The sequence below is a fragment of the Callithrix jacchus genome, chromosome 5, assembly GCF_049354715.1.
Source record: "Callithrix jacchus isolate 240 chromosome 5, calJac240_pri, whole genome shotgun sequence".
In the NCBI taxonomy this organism is placed as follows: domain Eukaryota; kingdom Metazoa; phylum Chordata; class Mammalia; order Primates; family Cebidae; genus Callithrix; species Callithrix jacchus.
In genome coordinates this window covers 37,656,620-37,678,942 of record NC_133506.1, presented here as the reverse complement: position 1 = coordinate 37,678,942, position 22,323 = coordinate 37,656,620, and the positions used below count along the sequence as shown (strand labels likewise).

At 37.6% G+C, this 22,323-nt stretch overlaps 1 protein-coding gene across 21 annotated transcripts in view; it reads left to right on the top strand.

Moving 5' to 3' along the window:
* Nucleotides 1-22,323, top strand: part of PTPRT (protein tyrosine phosphatase receptor type T) — a 1,160,468-nt gene that overhangs the window by 883,189 nt on the left and 254,956 nt on the right. For all 21 annotated transcript variants that reach the window (XM_078371705.1, XM_008995950.5, XM_035302876.3 and 18 more), the window contains exon 12: nucleotides 21,940-22,213. In XM_078371705.1, the coding sequence (XP_078227831.1) occupies nucleotides 21,940-22,213 (274 nt within the window). The remainder of the gene's footprint in view (nucleotides 1-21,939; nucleotides 22,214-22,323) is intronic.

Genomic DNA, 22,323 nt, shown 5'->3' with positions numbered 1-22,323 from the left:
TTCCAACACATTTTTTTTTAGGTGATGAAGATGCTACTGGTTTGTGCCACCCAGGACCGGGGCCCCTGCAGCATTCTGCTTCTCCCAGCTATTGTTGGTTAGCATCGTTTGCTTTGAATGCTCTATTTGTTAAGTCTAATAATAATAATAATAATAAATAAATTTACTGTTTGTAGAGATGGGGTCTCACTATGTTGCCCAGGCTGGAGAGCAGTAGTTTGATCACAGCTAACTGCAGCATCAAACTTGATCCTTCCAAAGCATTGGGATCACAGGCGTGAGACACTATGCCTGGCCTACACAAACTACATAGACTTGCTTCAAGTTATTGTTTGAATGAGCTGTTAACTTTAGCTAACAGAGCTATTGGTCAGTGTTATTTTATTTTGTTATTTATTGTATTTTATTTTTTGAGAAGGAGTCTTGTTCTGTCATCCAGCCTGTAGTGCAGTGGGATGATCCTGGCTCACTGTAACCTCTGCCTCCCGGGTTCAAGGGATCATCCTGCCTCAGCCTCCCGAGCATCCGGGACTACAGACATGCACCACCATGCCCAGCTAATTTTTTTTTTTTGTATTTTTAATGAAGATAGGGGTTCACCATGTTGGCCAGGCTGGTCTTAAACTCCTGACCTCAGGTGATCTGCCCACCTTGGCTTCCCAAAGTGCTGGGATTACAGGTGTGAGCCACTCTTCCCATCCAATTATTTTAAACTGAGGCAAATATCTTTTATACATTACTGGATTCTTGACTGGTTGAAATTATACTTTTCAACATGAACTTAGAAAATAGCACTTCTGCAATCGAGTAGAGATGGGTTCTATTTAGTAAATGTTAAATAGTCAACAGTGCCCAGCTGGGTAGAGTGTATTAGGCATAGATTATGCATTTGTCACTCATGTAGAGAAATCCATCCATCAATTAAAAATATGATACTACAGCTACTTTGTAACATATTACATTAAAGATTACTTACAAACTATTTTCATATTCCTCCTATCTTTGATCCTCATCACAATACGAAGGTAATTCATACAATGTTATTTTATTTTAAATGACATTTAACTTAGATTCAACACACAATAATACATGCTTATATATAAATGATAGGAAAATTTTGAACATACTAACGTTTGGGAAATCTTCCCCATTTTTATTCACCAAATTAAAAAAAATAGGCTTTATGTAATGTTGATCCTCCCTGATAATGTTGCATCCTACTTCTGCCACGTGTTATGATAGCTATTACTATTTTAATGATGTTTGGGGAGTTCTTATTCCTTTGTTTCTTCAAGTAGTTAACAGATTTTCCCCACACCATTTACTGAATAATCCTTCCAGTCTTACTGAACTGTGATGTTGCGTGTGTGTGTGTGTGTGTGTGTGTGTGTGTGTGTGCGCCACTGTATTCTTGGTTTATCTATACTGTTCGGTTAGATCTGCGTCTCCATTAATCATTGTGTCTGCATCACCCATTTTAATATAGCTTTACAAAACATTTCAATATGTAGTCTTCCTATTTCTTGTTGTTCAAAATGTTCTTGGCTGTTTTCACCCACCTACGTTTCCCTGTGAATTTTTAAATCCCTTTATCATATTCTCTAAACAATCCTCAATGGAATTGGTCTAAATTATATTAAGACTATAACTTAATCTGAAATGATTATATATATTAATGTGAGCTTTTCCACACTGAAAGAGAGAAAGGCTGTCCATTCATCTGAGTCTTCACTAATTCTCAGGACAAAGGCATTGACTCTGTCATGTAGATTCCATTTTGCTACCTTGTTAAAATTGTTTCTTACTATTAAGCTTGTGATGCCTTCTGCTATCTTTCCCCCATTTGTTTTTTGCTGGCATTTAGGGAAACTGTGTGTGTATTGTGTGTGAGAGTGTGTGTGTGGTGTGTGTGCATTTTCTGCATCTCATTTGCTGAAACCTCTTGTGAGTTTCTTAATTAAGTTTTATTATCTTGGTTTACCAGCTAATAATCACAGCATCTATGAGTAATGATAATTTTATGTCCTCCTATTCCAGTTGCAATAGCTTTTCTTTTGGTTTTATGTTTTGTTGCATTGGGTAGAGCTTTCTGGGCAATGTTGCCAAATAATGTTAATAGCTGAACTTTTTGTCTAAATTCCAACCTCAAACACTAGACCTCCAGCAAATGTCTCTTATGTATAATGTTAGCTGCAGATTTGAAATGGGTATTTTAAAATCTGAAAAGGAAAAAATATTTCTATTTTATAATTTATGACTTTTTTTAATGAGTGATTTTATCAAGTGCCTTTTGGGTATCTACTCCTACGATCATATTTTTTTCTACTTGGATTTATTTATATAATATTCTTCTAGATTTTCTATTACTAAATCTATCTTGTGTACCTGCAGTAAATGATGTACTTATGGAACACCAATTTAATAGTATATTAGAGGAATGGTTTGTAACAATTTGTGATGCTTTCTCTCTTTTTCTGTCTGATGTAATTGTTTCCATGACATGGGAATTATCAGTTCCTGAAAAGATTGAAAGAACTCATTGGAAAAGCCATCTGGCTCTAGCGTTGTTTATTCTAATTTTCTTTTTATGGAATGCTTAATTAATTTATTGTCATTCTTTTTTGTTTAGTAACAAAGCATTTTCAGATGCTGAAAACAGGTTTGGTCCTATCCCATAAGCATTAAACATCATTGTTCTCACAGTAATAGTTTCTAAAGAGTAGGAAATTGTGGTTTTGATTTTCCATTTGGTATGAGAATTACTTATAAGGCATCACATAAGGTAAGTTCTTATTTTCCCCAGTTGGAGTTTTCATTTGTGCAGAATTTTGATTTAGCAATTTCTGGTTCATTCCCATTATATATACAGAATATAGCCTATACCTTTATTTATTCAGATAATTTATTGATTTTTATGTGTGTCCTTTGTCATTTTTATTCTCCATACCTGATACGATTTTTTAAATATAAAAATACTATTTCCTTTTCTGTCATATTTTCTGGAAATAGGTTTTCTAACTCATTGTTTTTTTTTAAATTCCGTTTCAGACATTTCAAATTTACATATAGACAAATGTGCCATTTTTCTTGTCTTTTGTAAATTGTTCTATTATTAAGCTTAAACAACTCTTTTCCACCCAAGATTATCTTTTTCTTTGGTTTCAAACCTACAGGATGTTGCAAGGATGGTACAATAAACATTCACATATCCTTCCCATAGATTTGTTAGCTGTAAGCATTTTGCCATATTTAGTTTTTCTCTCTTTCTCTTATCTCCCAAATTGTTATTCAACCATTTGAGGTTTACTTGTAGTGACCATGACTCTTCAAAACGTTTAGTTTGTATCTCCTATGGAAAGGTCAGTCTGTTACATAGCCACAAAACCACCACCACACTCAGGAAGTTTTAAAGCGACATGATGCTGATATCTAATATATAGGTTATATTCAGATTTCCCCAACTCTCCCAATTAATTGTCCTTTAAAGCTTTTTAAAATTAATCCAGAATCCAATCAAGGATCACACATTGTATTTGGTTGGCATGAGCATCCTGAAATTTTTCAATAACTAAATTCTGAACTATTGGAATATAATGTGGTTTTTCATATGTAGTGAGGTTTTAAATTTGATGATTTTTCTCATAATTATGAAATTTCTCAAACACTAAGTGATAAAATTCTCTTTTTCATTAATTTATGTTGCTTGTATTTTTATACATAAAATTATCTGTTTCTCTCTCTGACACACACACACACACACACACACATCTATTTCATTTTTATTTAACTCATACTCTAGTACCCATGGTTTAATCATTGTAACTTCCTGATACAACTTAATATCCAGTAGTGGTTTTTCAACCTCATTCCTTTTTTTTTTTCCTAAGTTCTTAACTGTATTTCCCATTTTGAACAAAACAAACCTTACTGGGATTGTCAAATTATGGTCATCCACATCTTTAGGGCTCACAAATATCAACTAACTGGCTCATATTTTATACAATTTGCTTTTTCTCAAAGAAAATAATGTATCAATTTGGCAAGAATTGACATTTTTACAATATATGATGCTTTCCTCCAGGACTTCAGCATTTTTGTCCATTTATTCATCTTCAGTTCAGCACAATTATTTAACGCCCATTCTACCAAGCCGTGTGCTAGGGGCTGGAGATAGTCCTTTAAATCATTCAGTAGAGTTTTATTTTCCTTCCACTCTCAGTCCTGTATGTTTCTTATTTGTGTTATCCTTAGCTATTTTTAAAGGACTCTATTTTAAAAGGCTTTTCCATTACATCTTCTAGCTTGTTTTTCATGGCGTACAGTGTATTTATCTCTATCTTCTACAAAACTACTGAATTCTTTTATTAATTTTAAAAGTCTTTCAGTTGATTCGCTTCAATATATTAGGTCTAGTCATATTATCCGCAAATGATGATGAATTGCTTTCCTTTCTAAAATGTATGTCTCTTCTGTTTTGTGTCTTATTGCATTGGTCACAATTATTCCATTTTAGATGCAAGTTCTAGAGGTAAAATGACTTGCTCAGCATGGCAGACAGGGCAGTGAGTGTAAAGCCAGTACCAAAACCTCCACCTTGCTTTAGCAAAGGTTATCAAATCACGGTTATTTACCCAAATATTGCCTAACTGGCCCCATATCTATTCAGTTGCTTTTTTCCCAAAGGAATGTTGACATTTGCAGTGCTTACTGTTCTCTCTTAAAAGGACTTAATATTTTAGGTGTGCTAGATAATAGTAAATGATACAGATAAAAGTTAAGCAGGAAAGTATAATTGGTTATACTGTGGATTCAGGTTGCTATTTTAAATAAAGTGGTCAGGGCAGACTTCCCTGGCAGAGGTGATAAAGTAAGCCTTCTTAGGTTGCGTATCTCCGGGGGAAGACCATGCAAGGAAGGGGATGGCAACAGCAAGGGCCTTGAAATGGGACAATGTCTGGGCTGTTCAAGGAACAGCAAAGAGTCCAGTGTAACTGGAGAAGAATTAGAAGAGTAAGATCAGAGAGTTCTTAAGAGTGGGACTTGTAGACATTATAAAGATGTTGCATTTTACTCTTAAGTAAGGTGGGAGCCATAAGAGAGCTTTGAGCAGAGGCATGTCTTGACCTGAGTCATGTTTTCAAAGGATCATTCTAGGCACTGTTTTGAGAATAAATTTTGGGAGGCAAAAGCGAAAGCAGGGAGACCAGTTGGGAGGCTATTACAATAATCCAGTCAAGAGATGATGGAAGCTTGATCCGGAATTGCAGCTATGAAGATGTTGAGAAGTGGTCAGATTCTGAATATACGGTGTATTGAAACTTGAGCCATGGGAGTTGCTTAAGGACTGAATCTATGGTATTTTCAAAGAGAGAAGAGCCATGATTGAAGGAAAACTTACTTGGATTCTTCAGCTAGATTTTTATGACTCCTTTACACAACATGTTTGTCTTGCTCTAAATTTCTACACAAAATTCACTTTCACTGAATGTATCAAATGCAGTTCAACCATAGGAGAAGGGCCCAGAAAACAAAACAAAGCCACTCTTTGGTGTCTGATTCAGTAGCATTGTAATAACAATGCATGCAGCAATTGTGAAGGCTCCAGCCAACTTTCATAGAGCACTTTCTAGAATGCACTTTCTGGACATGTGATCTCAGTCTTTACACTGCCTTGTAGGCTCCTACCTTCCCAGAATCCTTCTCTGGCAGAGTTCTTGTTGCCCTCGCTTCACTGGATTGTGGCAAACAGTTAATAATCTGTTTCTCCTTTCTGGGCTCTAAGCCCCCAGTACCCAGGGGCCAGGTTACATTCACATTTGAACCTGCTATTTTCACTTTATTAAGTTATCATCACCCAATAAATATCTGATGAATAAATGTATGAAAGATAGACAGGGCAATAGGTCACCAAACTAGTCAGAGGCAAAGCAAAGATGCACGTGTACTAACTCTGACACTAGTCTGCCAAATGTGCACCTTCTCCCATTTCCGTGTCTCCTCTGAGAACTGTTTTGACTAGGCAAATAGTGAGGAAAAACAGGAATTCCCAGAGCCTTGGAAGGAAGGTTGGCTAACTAAGACATATCATTGTAAATTTCAGCTCCATAGTTCTGAGTGACCTTTAAGAGGGAAATGTAATTGCAAAGCTAGATTCTGTTGGGGATTACAAAGCTCACACTTGTTTCTTAGCCCATCTTGTCCAATAAAACCAATGGTTTATCATAGCATTTTGTATTAAAATTTGTGCCTACTTAAATGCCAAAGCATTGACTTGAAGTGAGAAAGGACATTCAAGATTATTCAGTCTGTTTCTCTTAACAGCTTTATTGATGTATGATTTATATACCATAAATTAATCTATTTTTAAGTGTACAATTCTTTAGTAAATGTATAGGATTGTGCAACTATCAGCACAATCCCATTTTAGAATGTTTTCATCACACCATAAATTGATTCCTATTCCCACTTCCAGTTCCAGGCAATTGCTAACATGATTTCTGTATCTATGACCTTGCCTTTTCTTCGTGTTTGATATGAATAGAATCATACGGTCTGTAGTCTGTGTAGTCTTCTGCATCATATTTCTTTCACTTAGCATAATGTTTTGGAGCTTCATTCATGCCACAGATTGTAGTGGTAGTTTGTTCCTTTTGTCACTGAATACTATTCTGTTGCATAGATATACCACATATTGTTTACCCACTCACCAATTGATTGATAACCGTGCAGATGGTTTTTATGTTTTGGCTATTATAAATAATGCTTCTATGAACAGTTTAATTCAAGTTTTTGTGTGGACATGTCTTCATTTCTTTTGGGTAGATATGTAGAAATGGAATAACTAGATGAATAGTAGTTTTATGTTTATCTTTTAAGGATTGCCAGACTATGTTCCAGAGTAACTGTACCATTTACCTTCCCAGCAGCAACTTATGATGTTCCAGTTTCTCCACATTCTTTCAAACAGTATCATTGTCTGTCTTTTGTCTGATGGATTATAGTGAGTGTATGTGGTGGTTTCTCATTGTTGCTTTAATTTGTATTTCTTTAATGAGTAATGATGTTGACCATGTTTTTGTTAGTTTATTAGCCATTTGTATTTCATATTTGGTGAAATGTCAACTCAAATCTTTGGTCATTTAAAAATTGGGTAGTTCAGGCTGGGTGTGGTGGCTCACGCCTATAATCCCAGCACTTTGGGAGGCCGAGGCGGGTGGATCACGAGGTCAAGAGATCAAGACCATCCTGGTCAACATGGTGAAACCCCGTCTCTACTAAAAATACAAAAATTAGCTGGGCATGGTGGTGCATGCATGCCTGTAGTCCCAGCTAACTTGGGAGGCTGAGGCAGGAGAATTGCTTGAACCCAGAAGGCGGAGGTTGCGGTAAGCTGAGATCGTGCCATTGCACTCCAGTCTAGGTAACAAGAGTGAAACTCTGTCTCAAAAAAAAAAAAAAAAATTAAGTAGTTCATCTTACTATTGAGCTGTAATGTGTCATTATGCATGTTAGGTATAAGTCTTATCATATACATGATTTGGAAATATTTGCTCTCAGCATGTGATATTTGTTTTAATTTGTTTAGTAGTACCTTTGAAGCCCAATTAAAAGATACCATTATTGCTATTTTAATCTTTTTTTCTCACTAATAAATTATGCTTTCGGAGTTGTATGTATATACTTTATTTCTAATCATAGATTATGAAGATTTTCTTCTATGTTTTCTACTAGAAGTTTTATAGTTTTAGCTCTTATATTTAGGATTATGATCCATTTTCTGTTCTTGAAGGTTTAAATTTAGATTTTTATATGTGAATATTCAACTGACCCAGTACCATTTGCTGAAAGACTATCATGTTTCCATTAAATCATCTTGTCACTTTGTCAGGAGTCAATTGATTGTAAATGTAGGCGTTTATTTCAGGACCCTTAATTCTCCTTCATTGACCTATAAGTTTCTTTTGCCAGCATGCCACTGTATTGATTTTTTAAATTTATGAAATCTGAAACTCTAAGTCCTACAACTATGTTCTTGCTTTAAAAATTGTTCTATTAGGGACCCTTGCATTTTCTTTTTTTTTTTTGAGACGGAGTTTTGCTGTTGTTACCCAGACTGGAGTGCAATGGCATGATCTCGGCTCACCGCAACCTCTGCCTCCTGGGTTCAAGTAATTCTCCTGCCTCAGCCTCCCGAGTAGCTGGGACTACAGACGTGTCCCACCATGCCCAGCTAATTTTTGTATTTTTGACCCTTGCATTTTCATATGAACTTTATAATTAGCTTGTTTTTACAGTCTCCTGGGATTCTGACAAGGATTGTGCTAATTATCTACAAATTTGTAGATCATTACCATCCTTACAATATTGACTATCCCAATTATGAACATGGGATGTCTATTTATTTAGATTTTATTCAATTTATTTCAGCAATTTTTATTTTACTTTTGTATGTGCAAGTATTTCATTTCTTATGTTAAATTTATTTCTAAGTATTTTTGATGCCGTTGTGAATGGAATTGTTTGCTTAATTTCATTTTTAGATTGCTCTTTGCTAGTGATAAGAATATAGTTGATTTTTATATTGATCTTGTATACTATTACTTTGTGAAAATTGTTTATTGTTCTAGTTGGTGCAGGGTGTGTGTGTATGTGTGCACGCGTGTGTGCGCAAAATCCTTAGATTATCTATATATACGATAATACCATCTGCAAATAAAAAGTTTTACTTCTTCCTTTCCAATCTGGGCGCCATTAATTTATTTTTTCTTATGTCACTGGCTAGAATCTCCAGCACAATGTTAATCACACATCCTTGTCTTAATCCTCATTTTAAGAGAAAGCATTTAGTCTTTTACCCTTGAGTATGATGTTAGTTTTACATACTGTGTGCTTAGCTTTTATCAGGTTCAGAAAGTTCCTTTTTATCCCAATTTTCTTTTCTATAGCACCCTTTATCATAAATATATATTGTATTTTATCAAATGATTTTTCTCCATCTTTTAAGATGATTATGTGTTTCCATTTTTATTTTATTAATATGCTATATTGGCATTATTTGATTTTTTAAAATTAAACCAACCTATATTCCTGGGATAAACCTCACTAAGTTATTTATATAATTTATAGGTTACTAGATTCAGTTTGCTAATATTTGGTTTACCATTGTGGGGTCTGTTTCCCTGAGTAAAGGTGCTGACATTTTCTTTTTTTGTATATATTTCTCTGATTTTGGTATCATAGAATGAGTTGAAATGCATTCACTCCTCTGCTATTTTCTGGAAAAGTTTGTGACAACTTAGAACTATTTCCCTTTTAAATATCCGACAGACTTCGCCAGTGATGCCATATGAGCAGGACTTTTCTTTGTGGGAAGGATTGTAGTTGCTAATTTAACTATTTCACTTGTTATGAGTCTATTAGAATTTTCTTTTTCATGAGTTAATTTTGGTAAGTTATCTATTTCATCTATATTGTCCATGTTCTTCAGCATAAATTTTTTTACAGAATTTCTGCAGAGTCAATAGTGATATCCCCTCGTTTACTTCTGATTTTGGTAATTTATGTCATAAGTCTTTTTTTCTGGTCAATGTAAAGAGTTGTCAAGTGTGTTGATCTTAAAAAAGTTTGTTTCATTGATTTTTTGGTCTTGTTTTATGGTCTATCATATTGATTTCTACTCTGATCTTTATTCCTATTCCTTTATTCTCTATTCTTGTTGGGGTTTAGTTTGCTCTTATTTTTCTACTCTCTTAAGATGGAAGGTTAGATTTTTATTTCAGTTCTTTCTTCTCTTCTCTTATAATACCAGTGTTTATAAATTTTTCTTCAGCCACTCCTGACATGGTTGATACTGACAATTTTTTTTTTAAGAAAGGAGAGAAGGAAAGAAAAAAAGGAGTGAAGGAGAGGAAACAAGAGAAAGAAAAAGAGGGAGAGAGAATGAAAATGTTGCTTTATTCTGAAAACGGGTATTAAAAACCTCTTTTCTGCCAATAATTGTGCTTAATAATGGCCGATCAATATTTCATTTAAACCTATGAGTAGGTGTAATATGGTACTGACAAGAATGTATATTTTGTGTATTTAAAGTGGAGAGTTCTATAAATGTTTATTAAGTTTACTTGTTCCAGATCTGAGTTCAAGTCCTGGATATCCTTATTAATTTTATGTCTTTGTGATCTATCTAATATTGATGTTAAAGTCTCCCACTATTATTGTGTGGGAGTCTAGGGGGTCTAAGTCTCTTTATAGGTCTTATGTATCTGGGTGTTAGGATCATTAGCTCTTCTTGTTGCATTGATCCTTTTACCACTATACCTTTGTTGCTTTAAAATCTATTTTATCAGATGCGAGAATCGTAACTCCTGCTTTTTATTTATTTATTTATGTTTGCTCTCCATTTGGTTGGTAAATGTTCCTCCATCCCTTTATTTTGAGTCTTTGTGTATCCTTGCATGTGAAATGGGTCTGGATGCAGCATACCGTTGGGTTTTGGTTGTATCTTTTGATTGGGGGTTACTGCCATTTGATGTTAACTGGCTGTTTTGTCCATTCGTTGATGTAAATTCTTCTTTATGTTGATGCTCTTTACTTCTTGGTATGTTTTTAGAAAGGCTAATACTGGTTGCTCCTTTCTATGTGTAATGCTTCTTTCAGAAGCTCTTGTAAAGCAGGCCTGGTGGTAATAAAATCTCTGAATACTTGCTTGTTCATAAAAGATTTTATCTTTCCTTCAGTTGTGAAGCTTAGTTTGGCTGGATATGAAATTCTGGGCTGAAAGTTCTGTTCTTTAAGGATGTTGAATATTGGCCCCCACTCTCTTCTGGCTTGTAGGGTTTCTGCCGAGAGAGCTGCTGTAAGTCTGATAGGCTTCCCTTTGTGGGTAACCTGACCTTTCTCTCTGGCTGCCCTTAGTAATTTTCTCCTTCATTTCAACCCTGGTGAATCTAATAATTATGTGCCTTGGGGGTTGCTCTTCTTGAGGAATGTCTTTGTGGTGTTCTCTGTATTACCTGGGGTTGAATATTGTCCTACTTTGCTAAGTTGGGAAGGTTTTCCTGAATAATATCCTGAAGAGTATTTTCCAGCTTGGATTCATTCTCTTCGTCATATTCAGTTACACCTATCAAATGTAAATTAGGTCGTTTCACATAGTCCCATATTTCTTGGAGACTTTGCTCATTCCTTTTTATCCTTTTTTCTCTATTCTTGTCAAAATTGACAATATTGACAATTTTGTCAATATTCTTGTCAGAATTGTTAATATTGACAATATTGTCTAGTTTAATTACTGCTTTTTGGGGAGAGCATGTGCCAAGCCACTCATTCCACCATTCGTGAAGGCCCAACCCATAATTTTTAACAATGAGGAAACTGAGCCATATAGAGATTATTTTAGGTTGAGTTCTCTCAGAAGCAGACCTATGGGCTAAAGATTTGAATACAAGTTATTTTTTTGAGTATTTTATTTTATTTTTAATTATTGCATTTTAGATTTTGGGGTACATGTGCAAAACATGCAAGATAGTTGCATAGGTACACATGTGGCAATGTGATTTGCTGCCTTCCTCCCCTTCACCCACATCTGGCATTTCTTCCCATGCTATCCCTCCCCAGCTCTACCCCCGCACTGTCCCTCCCCTATTCCCCACAATAGACCCCAGTGTGTAGTGCTCCCCTCCCTGTGTCCATGTGTTCTCATTGTTCATCACCCGCCTATGAGTGAGAACATGCGGTATTTCATTTTCTGTTCTAGTGTCAGTTTGCTGAGAATGATGTTCTCCAAATTCATCCATGTCCCTACAAACGACATGAACTCATCATTTTTGATTGCTGCATAATATTCCACGGTATATATGTGCCACATTTTCCCAATCCAGTCTATTATCAATGGGCATTTGGGTTGGTTCCAGGTCTTTGCTATTGTAAACAGTGCTGCAATGAACATTCGTGTGCATGTGTCCTTATAGTAGAACGATTTATAGTCCTTTGGATATATACCCAGTAATGGGATTGCTGGGTCAAATGGAATTTCTATTTCTAAGGCCTTGAGAAATCGCCACACTGTCTTCCACAATGGTTGAACTAATTTACACTCCCACCAACAGTGTAAAACTGTTCCTTTTTCTCCACATCCTCTCCAGCATCTGTTGTCTCCAGATTTTTTAATGATCGCCATTCTAACTGGCGTGAGATGGTATCTCAACGTGGTTTTGATTTGCATCTCTCGAATGACCAGTGATAATGAGCATTTTTTCATATGTTTGTTGGCCTCATGTATGTCTTCTTTTGCAAAGTGTCTGTTCATATCCTTTGCCCATTTTTGAATGAGCTTGTTTGTTTTTTTTCCTGTAAATCTGTTTGAGTTCTTTGTAAATGCTGGATATCAGCCCTTTGTCAGATGGGTAAACTGCAAAAATTTTTTCCCATTCTGTTGGTTGCCGATTCACTCTAATGACTGTTTCTTTTGCCGTGCAGAAAAAAACGTTTGCAAAAAGTATGAGGAATTATGAAATACAAACCAGCCTTATGCCAATGTTCTTCACTTCTTGGGCCCAGCCCTTAATCTTTTCATTTTATTTGGGGCAAAGAGCCCTGATTAGAAGATAAGAGAATCTGGAGAGCCCAGTGGGGGGTGGTGATGCTTGACTGAGTAGCTCACATCAAAGGAAAGCCTTATTCCCAAGTGCAAAAGACATCATCACAGAGCTTTGTGGGACTCTGAAAGGTTGCTAGGTGATGACCTAGCCTTTAGTGGAAATACTCATAGTTCAGTAACTATGAATATTGTTCTAGCTTCTACATGTTTTTACATGTTAATAGAATAAACCAAACTTTAGGTAAGCAGTTTGAAAGACTCTTACCAATTCTTACATAATCAATTCCAAATGAATTGATCATAATCCAATGACATCTTTAAAATATCTCTAGATACACAAATACTCTAAACACACAAAAACTATTCTTAGGCTAGGAGTTTTCATGGCCAACATTATTTTCTGGAGGTGTGTTAGTCATTCAGTCATAATTCAGCCTACCAAGAAAGCATCAAATGCCTTAAATCATTAAACTACCACATATTGGAGCATCAGAACATCATATTCAAAATGGATACAAATTCAGGCTATGACTATAGTTATATTTGTATATTTGTAATCTGAAATGCATATATAGGTGCATATTACAACAAAGTGAAAAATATTACCAAATATGAAGTGAGACAGACCTCATAATCTATCCTCCATACATTTTATTGAACATTATTAATAAACAACAGGTAACAACAGTGCTTGGTTTGATTAGATTATATATGATTATATTTCTTCAGTGAAATTGTTGGTTATGCATTTCCTGCAAATAATTCACAAATATTTATGAACGTCTGTGTTGCAGCAGCCATTATACTCACCATGGTGAACCTGGGGATATATGAAATAGGCACCATCTCTGCCCTCAAATTTAATGTGTACAGACTGCTGGACTGGACTAAAGGCCTGAGGAGACTATAATAATCTCTTAGAGAGAACAGTGATTAAACGGGGATCAAAAGTGCCACCCATATAGCATTCCTACTTACTGATCAAGAATGACAGCAGATCTTAGCAAGTGCAAATCAACAAGAGGAATTCGATGGTGCTATTCACTACTATGAAGCTTTTCATTTTGCCTCTTACTAAGATTTCAAACACATTCTTGCCTACACACAGAGAAACAAATACTGTGCAATCTCACTTATATGTGGAATCTAAAAAAGTTGAACTCATAGAAGCAGAGTACAGTGGCGGGTGCCATGGGCTTGGCATGGAAAAAAGGAGAGATGATGGTCAAGGGTACAAACTTTCAGTTATAAGATGAACAAGTTCTGGGGCTCTAATGTGCCTGATGGGTGGTGATGAATGTTTTAATTAATTAGATTGTAGTTAGCATTATACAATATATACATGTATCTAATCATTATATTATGTACCTTGAATATATTTGAACTTTATTTCTCAATTAAATATTTTAAAATAAAATAATTTAAATTTTTTTAAAAAGTGATTTATTATTAAGGGAGCATTCTCAGTACAAACCATTAAAAGATAGAGGGAAGCAGAAAAGGGAAGATAAAGAACCCGAACCAACGTGTGATCCTCTGTAGAGTGAACTGCACCTTGAACCTGTTCCCTTTGAGTCAGAGGAGCAGGATTTTTCCACTTTCACTGAAAAATGCTAGCCTGGAATCAGATATGGGTATGTGTTAGGGGAGATCAAGACTTACATTCTCAAGCCCTCTTCACCAGCAAAGAAGTCTTTGACAGTTTCAAGGCAACCCTCTGAAGCGGTCTTTGATGCCCCTGTGCACAGCAAAGCACACAGAGGGTGGAAGATGTCCCTCACTACAAATTGGGTTCAGTGTATGCTACTCAGGTGATGAGTGCACCTAAATCTTACAAATCACCACTAAAGAACCTACTCATGTAACCAAATATCACCTGTTCCCCCAATAACCTATGGAAGTATTTTTTAAATTGTGTAATTATGATAACTTAAACAAGATGGGAGATGGACACATGAACCCAGAAAGACGGATCAAAAGGGACAATAATTGTATCCTCTTGCAAGATTAAGTGTCTTGCCCAAGGTCATACAGGTAGCTAGGTATTAGTAGATCCTGGATTACAACCTGAGTTTGTACATGCTAACATTATGTTTTAATCAGCTTTATTAAAATCCACTAAAGATGTGTTACATAAATCTTTGCTTTACTAAACAGATTTTACTTACTGTGGATTAACCATTTCTGATGGCTAGAGGCATCACTCTCTGTATCTTAGTCAACTCCAATGCCAGTTTTTACTATGCGGGACCTTTCCCCATAGCTTTCCTGGTCAGCACAGGGTGCTGATGTAATCTAGAAAAATACAGAGACAAAGCAGCTTTCTACTGTCTTGGGAAATGGCATTAACCTTGCCACATGAGAGACAGCACATGACAGCAAAGTTAAGCAAGCCTCAAGAAAGGAGTGCATTTACACATGTTCCTGTGGCTCCCTATCATGGCCATGAACAGCCAAGAGCTACATGTTCCTATCAATCACTTAGTCAAGCAACTTTTGAAAGAAGAGGTATATGGAAACCATTTAATCCTCAGTCAGTGTGCTTTAAGCAAGTTCTTGTACATTTGGTTATTCTCAGCAATGTCAATATTAAGGGCTTCTTAGTGAACAAGTTTGCTAAATCATTAGACCTCCTGGAATAGTTTAAGATATATGATATTGGGAGTCTTCTGTATATAATATAAAAATCATATTTGCAAACCAACCAAGTTGACTAGAAGATGAATATCTACAAGCAAAAAGCTTTCTTCCGTTGATTTTCAGTATTAAATCAGAGGTTGTTCTTGCAGAAGAAAAGAATGGTAAAAGATTCACCAACATTTCATTGATGATCACATGATTATTTAATTAGGGAAACCCTTTTTCTTCATTTTTCAAATTTTATAAAGTATTATATTTTCCTTGATACAGAATTTTGTTGTTGTTTTTTAAAAAGCAAAGTATTTAGTGGAGTAAAATAAAGTTGACGGCTTAACCTTCTGTGTAATGGAAAGCGGTTTCATCTTGTAGTTAAGACTGAGGGTTCATGAGTCAGACTGCCTGGGTTCAAATCTTAGCTCTAGTAATCAAATAGCAGTGTGACCCTGGAAGAAAATTTGAGCCTCTCTATGTTTTTGTTCTTTTATTTTGTCAAATGATGATAATAGTATCTGCCTCTTAGAATTGTTTTAAAGGTCAAATGAGATAATAAATGCAATAAGCTTAGCATATTGCCTAGTAGGTGGTTGGAATTGAATAAACATTTTCTGGTGGGCGGAGGCATCATTGCAGTACACAATAGTGGAAGCTATGATAGAGGTGTGGATAAAGAGCTATGAGAACAGGAGAAACCAGCTCTGGTTTGCAAGTCAAGAGAGAAAGCGCCATGTTCGATCTGAATCTGGATTGGATGAGGAGGTCTCAAGATGGAGAAGAAGAAAGAAGGTATTGTGGGCAGATGGAATAGCAGGTAGTAGGACATTCAAGTGTGTGGTGAGAATTGACTTGATGTGCACTTAAACTTTATAATTTTTTCAATTTATTTTTTTAAGAAATACTTAGTGAAAAACCATTGTGTGTCTAGCTAGTATGGTTTTAGAAGCAATGAACTAGATGGAAAGATCTCAGACCTCATGAAGTTGGCAGCCAATTTGGGGGCAGGCAGTAAAGCCAGTAAACAAATAATTAAACAAGACATGTTTCAAAAGCTGTGGAAGAAATAAATCATGAGATATGGTGTATAGTGACTCAGAATACTGGTAATTATGTATTAATGCTTTGGTGGATTTAGAATGACTCAATTCAGTGTTTTCCAAGGGAGTGAGAATACTGAAGGGGAATGCCCTTGTTGGCTATATGGGTACAAATATCAGAATAAATATCAGGGCAAGGATATAAACATCAGAATCACTTATGTTTGTGATTTCATACCTGCACATTAAACTATCTAAAGAGCTTTTTAAAAAAGTACTGAGGCTAGGGTCCCACCCCTAGAGATTCTGATTCAGCTGATCTGTAGCAGAGCCAAGGAAAAAGCATTCTTAAAGCCCCCAGGTGATTATAATATGCAGCCACAGTTGAGCAACCTATTGGTCTTGAGCAACCCTCCACTGAGTTTCTGAAATGACTATTCACTGCTCTCACTTGAAGGATCAGTGATGGAGAAGCCACTATGACTGGTGAGAAGCTAACATATCTCTCAGCTGAGCAGTGCTGGAAACACAGGTTGGAAAATGCTTTCATAAAATAGGTCTCTGATCTTTTCACAAGTCTCACATGGTCATTATCCAAAACTGCCCCGTCAGAGCCACTCTTGGTGGCCACCCAGACCCTGTCACCTCCCCTTTCTGCCGTGTGCCCATCCCCCAGCTTCCATGTGCCTTGATGTAAATGATTCCCTGGTGTGACCTGCTGTGGGCTATTGCCATTAAGAATCCAGAACCCCCTTGTCTGACCCTCACACAGAGTTAGGAGTGCCTTAGAGTTTATGTCTCTTTGGGGCAAACATAACCAATAACTGACGGACACTCGCAGTTCAAAAGCCTTTGGTTTGAGATGAGACAAACTCTGGGGGTATAATTGATACTCTAGAGCTCCCTATGCGATCAGGCTAAGACTGGGACTTTACCTGATATCACACCCTTGCTCCACTTCCTCCAATTTTCTCTCGTTTCTGTCACTCCTTTACTAGTTTATTCTGGGACTCCTTCCTCAGTACATCATTTGCAGTGAAACCTTGGCTCAGGGTCTGTTTCTGGAATCACCTGAACTCAGACATGCCTCCTTCTGGGAGAACGTGGACTAAAATTTGCATCTTTCTGAAGGTGGGCAGTCTCTACCTGTGAGCTAAAGTATACAGTCCATCTGTCACCATATTTCAACCTTCTGAAAGGATACAGCTCTTGGCTAGAGACTTTTCTAGATATACAAGGCGGGCCACAGGAACTGTTGTTGATGGAAGGATGCTCTGATAGGTCCCTGGTCCCCCTCAGTGCAATCTGGTTTGAGAATCTCAAGCCACCAATTAAGCCATTCGCGTAGGGACTAGAGGGAGGGAGAGAGTCAAGCAGCAGGGTTTTCCAAAGCCTGTGGAGAAGTCCTGAGGGTTTTTGCCTTGGATGGACAGCAGTAGATACTGAAAGTAAAATTACAAACTCTCCTTGACCTTACAGAAGTCACCTTAGAGTGAATGAAATGAGTTGGGGGCACAGCATAGCTCTTACATTCTTGCAAGAAGAGTTCCTTGGGATAAGTAATGAAAAAAAAAAGATCATAAATGCCCATCTTCTCATTGGGAGAAACAGAGACGGTGTCACAAGAGGATAAAATGTATAAGTAAGTGCTATGTGTTGTGCGGTGAGTGTCTTACGTTATTCTTCTCTCATGTTATTAGAATTTTCCTACTAAAAAAAATTCCCTTCTCTTTAAAAATGATCCTGAATAGTTTATTGAAACCACTGTTTTTGAGCTGGAGATATGACCGCAAAAGGGAGGTCATTCGCATATGGATATGATTTTATCATTACCAGCAAGCTGAAAAGAACATGCTCTTAGATTAATGTATTCTCAAGGGAATGAGAATGAAGCTACTACAAGAAATAAAAATAATAGTTTCTTGTTTCTTTCCCCCATCCTTTCCTAAAAAGTGTCAGGAAAGGAAAGTTATACAACTTGCAAGTGCTGTTTCTTCTCTCCCCGTCTTCAGTCAGAGTTCTGCGGTCTTTGAGAAAGGCTGGATCCACTGGCAAACAGATTTTTCTAACAACATGATTTCAGTTTTTCTGGCTGCATTGCAGGTTTGCTTTTGAATGGACAGGCTGCGGATGCATGGGCCTGGAGGAATTGCTGGGTATATTTTGGCACAATAATCACAATCATATGTGAACCATATGTTGACTGCACAGTTTAAACCAAAAAAATATATATCCTTTGCTATTCTTTGTAATTTCATGTGGAGTTGGTTGGGATAGAGCTAGGCAGTTTAGGACGCCAAGTTTAAAAACAATGCTTGGAAGCTCCTTGATACATTTTATTGTTTGTAGGAAGAGAAGAAAAATAGAAAAAAAAAATATATATATATATATATATATAGAAAGGATACTGAGGTATGAATGAAAAGTTTGAGTTTCTACTTTTGCTGCAGTTTGACCTTCATGAGTCATTTGACCTCTCAGTCTCAGCCTCCTCTCCTGCGATCTGGCTGTTGGGTTGGTTCAATTGCCAAGTGGATCTTTAGTAATCAGATTGGTGGGGAGAAAGAGCTGATGAGGATATACAGGGTGACCCCCACAGAGATACTATGGCTCTCTCTAATAGACGTTGGCAGCATTTGAGTGTTCAGAACCCAGTCAGAACCTATCTTCTTGGTGACCACAACTGTGGAATCTTACATCAGTCATGGACAGTAAATGAGTCCAGCCATGTGGCTCCTCTTGATCTATCTCATCACGGGAGGACCAGAGACAATAGGAAGTGATTCAAGGAGGGGGATTCAGCCCTGGGGAAGCTTGCAAGGCTTCGGGGGTCTCAATTTAGAGGGGAAATTGATAGAAGGATTTAAGGTAGAATGAGAAGACTATCTGAGAAACCAAGACAAAGGCCTTATTATGTACACATGATCAATCCAAGTGGTGATTAGGAATAGGCCGGCCCTCAGAAGAAAGTTGGAACTCCCACCTGTTTCCAAACCCTGGCCCTGGGGATGAGGCTGTTGGCTCCTTCTAATCTGCTCAAGAGGATATGAGGGCTGAATCGGTACATGCTCCCAAATCCAATGCAGTGTTCTTAGGTGCTATTGATAGCTTCAGCAGGAGAGCCCAGGAAGTTGTCTGCTTCATGAAGTTGCTCTTTTGCTTTTGCCCTTTCCCTCACAGATCAGAGTCTCACAAGAAATGGACCCTCAACTGGTTGAACCACTATTAGCATTCAAGCCAAATTCAAAAATTTACCTGAATATATGGTTACATATAAAGCAGTGCAGGTCCTGAAAACTCTGTTGCAAACACTCCTCCACTTCTGCCCTGCAACCTCTAGGTTTGGGTTAGGTCCTTGTGCTATTTTTCATTGACTGCTTTGAGCTTAGCTGTCCTGATAAACACTGGAATCGTACAATTGAGAAGGACCCCAGAGTTGAGGAGGAAATGATTATTGAAATCATAATTTAAAGATTTATTGACTTCAACAGGCATTGTGAACATACATAGATGATACACACCCACACACGCTTGGGGATGTTAAAATATTCTCAGATGTTACACACTTATTTAGAAGTCTAAACACTCAGGTTAGCCACATTCATCTGAATGTTATGTTCACTCATTTGGAGTTAGATGCCCAGGTAATACAGATCCTCACTTGGAAATCGTGCACCTTCAGATGTGGTGTGCATTTTTTGAGAGACTGGCCAAATCCACTCACATGTCCCTCCCATGCACTCTGAATTGTCAGGTTCTTACTCAGATGTGTACACACTACAACAGGCATGGTCATTGAGCTGCTGCTTACCTGCACTCATCTAAGTGTGGCATATACTCATATGCCCATCCCTTCCTTTTTGCATGTCTGAAAATTCCCATGCTCGAGAAAATTCAGGGGAAAACTTGTCATATTGAATGTGTCACATTTTCTTAGGGCAGTTCTCCATAGCCTTTTTTCCTTAACGAAATAGTCCTGTGTCTCTGTCATTTCCCAAGCGTACTCCTTAATCTAAGTGTCTTTAGATGGATAGTCTGATTGAAGGATGGTAGCCTGCAATGTGCTTCATTTTTATAAACCACGTGCTGGTTCACTATGCCCTATTTAAATGATTGGTTTGGGCCCCCCCTCCTGCAACCACCTCATTAATTCACAGAAGTCTCCCGTGGGCACTCTTTGGGCAATTGTCCTGTGGGCACTCTTTGGGCAATTGATCTTTTGTTTTAGATCATGAGTCCCAAAGATCTGTGCAATAAAGCTCTTCTAAAAGAAAAACATTTATTCAAGAGAAATATAAACTGTGGGGCATTCAAAGAAATTGAACAATGTTATCCAACTTACAAACTTTAAAATAACTGTACAAAGAGAGTCTAACATTGAATATCACCTGATATTCAATGAAGGATCAGTCATCTCTATTCACACACTAGCATCTTCTTACATCCTACTAATTTGAAGGGAACAATATTAGATTACTAGGCAGGAACCCAGGGCAATTGCTGTTTATCTGATTAGGGTTTCTGCATCCAGCCAGATTTGGTTTCATGCTTGCTTTCAGTTTTAATTCAATCCAGTGTAATTCATTTGAACAAGCATTCATTGATCACTTGTTGGGTGGCAGGCATCCGGCTGGGCAGTGTGGGGTGGGGGTGGAGAATGATGCACAGATAAGTAAACCACAGTGCCTACTTTGTAAACGGTCACAATCCAGCCAGCGAAAGAGTAGTCCCATCTCATGCTATTGGAAAACAAAGCAGATGGAGATTAGGTGAGTTCTAGGGGAACTACAGAGGGAGGATTCATCCAGACTGGACATATCTGGACAGGCTTTCTAGGGAAGTGAAAGGTGTGCTCAGCCTTTGGAGGAAAGCAGAAGTGGCCAGGATGCAGGGCACTGCAGTTAGAGGAAGCATCAGTCAGTAATGGCACGAGGTGAGACCCAAAAGATGTCTGTGCAATAGCATGGGGTCTGGAGTGGCTGGAAGATGGGAACACCATGAGAAGACCTTCTAAATAGAAGACAGAAGACAGGCACAGAGGGCTTCAAATGCCAAGATGAAGAGTTTAGATTGTATCATTTGGACAATGGAAGGCCTATGAAAGTGTTTGAAGAGGGAAAGAACTACATGACTAGGATGCATATGATTAGGATAACTAATTTGTGAATCACTTGCATTAGAGGCAAAGAGACTAGTTGAATCTGGATAGGTGGGAAAGAACCCAACCTAGGCATTGAGAAAAGACAGGTGGAACAGATGCAAACCTGCAGAAGTCAAATCAACAGACTTGATTAGAGATGAGGAGTGAGAACTAAGGAGTTAAGAACTGAGGATGAGCACTCATGAGGACGATTCAAGTTTTGGCCACTTGTCTGATGGTGCTACCATTTACTAAGAAAATAAATGTAGAAGGAGGAGCAGACAGGTTTGTAGGGGTTGGGGCTGAGTGGAGTTTGGATGTGTCTAGTGTGAGCTGGCTTTGAGACAGCTAAGTGAAGATAAAGTTCTGTAATATGGTAGGTTTGGAAATCTGAAGCTCAGGACTAAAGTTTTGTGGTTGACAGAAACAGTGTCTCCATATAGGAGAAGTTGGGTTGACATCATGAGAACTAACAAGCTCATTCTTCCAGAGAGTTGCTGATCCATCTACCTCTCCTCTTTCCTGTCCAGTGTTTATCAGCTGGTTGTCAAGGAGGAGAGACTTCAGAAGTCACGGAGGGCAGCTGACATTATTGAGTGCTTTTCGGTGCCTGTGAGCTATCGGAATGCCTCCAGCCTCGATTCTCTACACTACTTTGCTGCTGAGTTAAAGCCTGCCAACCTGCCTGTCACCCAACCATTTACAGTGGGTGACAATAAGACATACAATGGCTACTGGAATCCTCCTCTCTCTCCCCTGAAAAGCTACAGCATCTACTTCCAGGCACTCAGCAAAGCCAATGGAGTAAGTATGGCCACATGGAGGCCATTCCTTGCCTTGTTTGCATTTTCTCATTCTCAAATGATAAGTCAGCAGGGCTCTAGAGCAGAGGTTGAAAACCTAAGGTCCAGGGG